Source organism: Branchiostoma floridae, chromosome 10 (genome assembly GCF_000003815.2).
Source record: "Branchiostoma floridae strain S238N-H82 chromosome 10, Bfl_VNyyK, whole genome shotgun sequence".
Classification (NCBI taxonomy): Eukaryota; Metazoa; Chordata; class Leptocardii; order Amphioxiformes; family Branchiostomatidae; genus Branchiostoma; species Branchiostoma floridae.
The window spans coordinates 3932600-3938221 of NC_049988.1; the positions used below are offsets into that span (position 1 = coordinate 3932600).

Sequence of the window (5622 nt, forward strand, 5' to 3'; positions counted from 1 at the left end):
AAGGTTATGCTTTGAGCGTGTTTGTGTGTCTGTGTGTCTGTCTGTGTGTCTGATCTGTAGACAGCATACATCGAGAAGCCTTGAATGGATCCTGATGATATTTAGTAGGTGGGTAGCGGTCAGGAAAACAAAGGTCAAGTTCGATAATGGGTCCCCTAGCGGCTTGATCAGATACTGCAGTGGAACTTGATGTTCACTAATATTACCACTAGATAGTTAAACTTAAGCCTAAAAATATTTTATTTATTCTTACTTGGGGCATAAAACCCAGGGGTAGATCTACCATCATCTCTGGTTCTGTTAAGGATCAGGTCAGTTGCCGGATGTCCGTCATTTCTCTGGTAGAAGCTGTAGAAGATATGGGTTCTCTGGTCCTCCGGTAGGCTGTCCAGGACTGAAATGTATCGGGAGGTTTAGCACGGTTGCATGCTAACCATATTCATCGTTCTGCCACCATTTGTTTGTATCATTCAATGACCCTGGCGTAACAGGCTACATTCAATCCTTCTCGCTGCGTTCGCGATGATAGATAGGTAGATTGGTATTGTAATTGTGGTGTTGAAGTAAAGATGGTTGATGTAGAGCCCCAAGCTTGTGCCACTTATTTTTCACACAATAGTCATCAACACTGTTAAAATGACCATTTACAAGCTAACAGCAAGTTGAGCACTGAACTGAGCACTGAACTGAACTGAGCAATGCACTAGACGGTCACCGTTTCGAAGGCTCGTATACTCAAAGTACATTAATATTTTGTACATAAAGAAAGAACATTCAGCAACTACATTGCTACACCGCAAATAAATGTTTTATGTAGTTTGCACTCACCAGTTGCGCTGGATTTAGCCAAGAAAGGAGCAAGAACTGCTTTTTGGCTGAATACGTCATCGTCAAGTGATGAAGGATATCCTGGTCGGACAATCTCATCGAAGCCGGCTATTCCATTATCACAGATCTGCAAGACAATGTCATTGGAAGTCCATGAAGAAACGAACAATCCCGTTTTTTCAAGTTCATATTTTGTGCAATTTTTACCTCCATGACAAGTATAGGTATGGTTTTTGGTGCGCATGCGGATGTGTGTATTTGTGGTCGCCATAACTTCAAATTCTCTGCATGTAAGGAAATGATATTTCGTATGTGGATAGGGGTTGGGAGGAAGACGTTGGTTGTCGGCATGGCTGCCAAATAGCCTGCCAGCCAACTGGAATAGATGTCAGTTAAGGCGTATTATGCTTGGATGATATCAGACGAGTCGAACATAACTAAAATAGGATGGGTTCAAGGTGACTACCAACCAGGCGCCGAATTTACATTGGCTTTGGGGCGGTTGGAAGCAAATGAAAGACGTGGAAAGGTCCTGAATGTGTTACTACTACTGTCAGTCAGTGTGTTACGGGGGCTGAAAATATAAGTATCTGGTCAGCAAACGTACGTAAATGTTGTGATGTCTCCGTCCGAAGAATCTGAAGCCCTCCATTGGAAGCTCCTCTCTCTGGCACACAGAAAAGTCCCACCGCCGGGGCTGCTCATGCACTTCTTTTCCGTATGGGTACATGTCTTTATCTGTAAAGAAAATGTACATTTATGGTTATAAACAAGCATAGAAGCACCGCTTTCTCTATCCATTTTTTTTGCAAATTTCAAACGCATATGGTTATAACATTTTATGAAGAGGAGCTACAACTTATAATGCCAGTGTTTTGATTATCTCCAAGAAAGTGGAGATACTGTTTTGGGTGTGAGTGTGTTTGTCTGTCTCTGTGTGGCTGCCTCTGTGCGTCTGTGTGTGTGTGTGTGTGTGTGTGTGTGTGTGTGTGTGTGTGTGTTAGTGTTTCCGGATTTTTAGTATAATTCAAAAACCTCTTATTGGATTACATTGATATTTGGTATGTGGGTAGATGCTGAAAAAACAAATGTCAAGATCGATTATGGGCCCCCTAGTTTGTGACTGACCTTGGAACTGCAGCAGAACTTCCGTTTTTGTATCTTTTGACATGGATATGCTATGGTCTTGACTCTTTGGTGGCAGGTAGCTTGTGATGTAATAAAGAAGTGGCGCATGCTTTGGGCCCCCTATAGCTAGCAGCTTGATCTGGAACTGCAGGGGCCTTTTTTTGTCAAAATGTTTCAAGGGGAATATGAGAACAAAGGAACGAATGATTTCCATGATACTTAGTATGCATGTACCTTAGGAAGAGAGGTATATAAATGAATTGAAAATTTTGCACATTTCATGAGGAAAATCTATATTTATAGTGCTTTCCATAATAGGACTCAAATATATGTTACATTTGTGTTTGTGTCAGGTGAAAGGTTATCATATACCAATTATGCAAATGAATTCCTAATTTGCATAATTATTAATGCCAAACTTCCAAAATTCTTCTAAGTAGCAAAATATGATGATTGGATTGCCAACATTGTGACGTGTGTAAGTTAGTTAAAGGTGTACATAACCAAACGTAGATTATGCAGATGTACCAGTCATTTGCATAACCAGAATATCTCATTGAGATATGATTTGTCCGAACTCTTGTTATCACACATTTTGCCAAGATTTTTGTACCATACATAGTATGCTTATACACTGACTACAGGTAAATGTAATCATGAAAGTCACATTGAATCATATTCGATGTAATGGATTTAAGCAAATAGATGGAATTTAGTAACAAATAGTGGAAATTGCATTGTTGAAATCGAAATCAAAATTTCTAAAATAAACTCATAAGAACTTGTTGCAATTGCAATACGAAAAATTAGACTTTCATAGATTATTAATTTTTTGCCAACTAATTTAAAGGATGGGTCCCTAAGTTTGGTTGCTCTAGCATAAGCCGTTCAGGCATTGTGCGACACAAAGTTTGGTGCTGGCCTCAACCCCATTCCGCCCCGTCTGAAAAGGGTTAAAGTGTGTTTTAGATACTTAAGGTAGGTTAGTGTTGAAATTACTTACCTCGGCATATAGTTTCTGCCACCACACGAAAATTCTCTTCACAACTACATGTCCTTCCTCCGACGGTGTTGGTACAATCGTAGTCACAACCGCCGTTATTTGTGATACACTCGTCAATATCTGTGAATCAAGTACAAGTTCATAAGGTTTTGGGCAACATTTCTCTGTCATTCTATCGTAAAAGGCTGGCGACTATCTAGGTGTGCATACTGAAAATTCATTGACCAATCGCATACATGGTCCAAGGTATTTAGTCTTTTTTTCTTTGAAACTACCAGTATCAATCGCACCACTTAACGCGAGTAAGACCTCAACGGTCGGATGTTTACCAGGTCCATTTTTACTAAATTGTTAATTAGCTTACAATTTAATTCACTGCAATCTGTGATATGTTGTGATAGTCTCCAGGCAGACCTCGCGGTGGCATAAGATTCATAAGTATCATAAACTTGGGAAGGAGTTTAGCGGTGGAATAAAACTCCTCTGCCGGCTAAACCCCTTCCCCCAGCTTATGATAATACTACGTAATTTCATGCCACCGCAAGATCTGCTTGGAGATGAATGCTGTGAAACCTTTCCAGAGACATAGACTCACCGACACAGGTCCGGTTATCTGCCGTGAGATTGTAGCCCGTGTCACAGCTGCAGACGAATGACCCATGGGTGTTGTGGCAATTCTGCTCGCAACCGCCGTTGTCTTTGGCACATTCATCAGTGTCAGGGATAGCTGGTCAATATAGAAATAAGGAGAGAGTTTTAGTATACTAGTATATCATAACACGAGATCAATTCTTTTAGCTGTTACTCTGTGGCGGAGGGTAACCTCCGATGACAGATCTTGTTGCCCGCTGTGATAATAAGAGTTCGGATCTGTATTTCTATGTCCCCTTTACCCCTGTTTGGGATGTCGTCTGCACGTAGTGGTGTTGGGGGTTGGCAATTAGCTTAACTTCAAGCAGATATGGGTAATGTGTTGTCTAATGTACAGAACAGCTGTCGCGGTAGAGGAATCCCTAAACAGATGTTAGATTTTTGGCAGAAAATAAAAGACTTTTACCGCTACAAAAAGTCCCGTTGTAGAGTTGTAGACCGGCGTTACAAGTGCAGTTGTAGGACCCCTGTGTGTTGATACAGCCGCCGTTTACATGGTCGCACTTGTCTCTTCCATACCAGCACTCATCTAGATCTGGTAAGGGAGAAACGTAACACTTTCAAGCATGGTATAGTGCAATAGGGCATTCCGTATCACCATCCTATTGAACGTATGGATATTGTTATGTACTGTATCAAACTGCGACGGAGGTATACGTGACATTGAACAACATTGGAATTCAGGGAGCCAAAATATATGAGCACTGCATCAAGTGACTCACTGTGTCTCTTCTCAATATTGTTTATACAGCATAGAACCTGATTGTAGTATTTACTAGATTTTTGTTATCAGCATGTAGTCTGTCGCAACATTCTGGATTTACACATTGTACACTGCATAGCCTTAAATCTACATTTAATGTTACATTACGAGCTTAATGCTACTATATAGCTAGTTGTCGTATACAATATCGTTGGCTTGTGGGGTTGTGAACGTTGTGGATAAAATAAACTCAGAAAGCTATATATGTGCATGTGTAAGACTTTGGTGTACGTATGAATGGAATAGAGCCGACATCATGTCAATTTTCCTTAGAACTGCACTTATCTGGAGTATATTGATATTTGGTAACCCTTAGTTCGAAAGAAGTAGTTATATTTCGGTTCTCTTGAGTGAAATGGCTAATCGCGTTTGGCGTTCTTGATTGAAAACCTCCTGTTATAATTACATAGTATTACGTTACTTTAATCTCTGTAATACATCTATTGTACTTTATATTTGACCATACAAAAGTTACTCTACTTTTTGTCGTGTCAATAAAGCTTACATTATATTACCTTGGTCACAGGATCTTCCTGCCCACCCCTCATCGCACTCGCACACGTTGGTATCCACGCACATTCCATGGATGCATGGGAAGTAGCAGTTACCTGTGGAATTGAACTTGGCATTCAAAATACCTTCTGGACAAAAAGAATATTAATCCTATAGGTTAACTAATGCCCCTGTCACATTTCCATTGGGTCCTGAAGCAGATGGTCCGTGTTTTGCTACAGTCAAATTTCTAAACCGATTCCTCACCAAGTAGTTTATCGGTTACTTCTTAATACACTTTTAAGTACTCGTAGGACTCCCATCGACTGCCGGACTATTTCTAGGGTCGAACAGCTAATTCTAATTTGCTCTTTGTAAAATAAACCAGGTCACGGCGGGGACCTGTCGATGTTTTCAAGATTAGGTCACGGATTGGATCCATTTTTTACCGGGATTTTTGTTGATTTGAAGCTACGGTCCTATTTCGAAAAAGAACCCCACCGGGTAGTTAACGGACTGTTGTTCTACACTTTCCGGCTTGAGGCCTATGTGGCCACGTGGGGCACCTTGCGGCAAGCGGGATATATTGGAGCACGGCCGGGCCCCTGGATTTCTTTTAACTTGCCGTTAAAATACAAATAGCTACCGATTTGTGGCTTTAGAACCCAGTCGGTGATATACCCCATACGGGGAAGTAGAATCAAGTCTGAATTGAATCGTGAACAAGCTCGAGCTCAAAATGAAATGTAGCCTGCTG

General features: G+C 40.9%; 1 protein-coding gene across 1 annotated transcript in view; it reads right to left on the minus strand.

Moving 5' to 3' along the window:
* LOC118424271 (mucin-like protein) overlaps positions 1-4952 on the minus strand; it is a 12276-nt gene extending 7324 nt beyond the window's left edge. Inside the window, exons 1-7 of the mRNA XM_035832815.1 lie at positions 4889-4952; positions 4017-4145; positions 3555-3686; positions 2960-3079; positions 1436-1566; positions 829-955; positions 254-394 (exon numbers count right to left, since the gene is read on the minus strand). Coding sequence (XP_035688708.1) covers positions 254-394; positions 829-955; positions 1436-1566; positions 2960-3079; positions 3555-3686; positions 4017-4145; positions 4889-4952 — 844 coding nt within the window. The remainder of the gene's footprint in view (positions 1-253; positions 395-828; positions 956-1435; positions 1567-2959; positions 3080-3554; positions 3687-4016; positions 4146-4888) is intronic.
* Between the last annotated feature and the right edge of the window lie 670 nt (positions 4953-5622).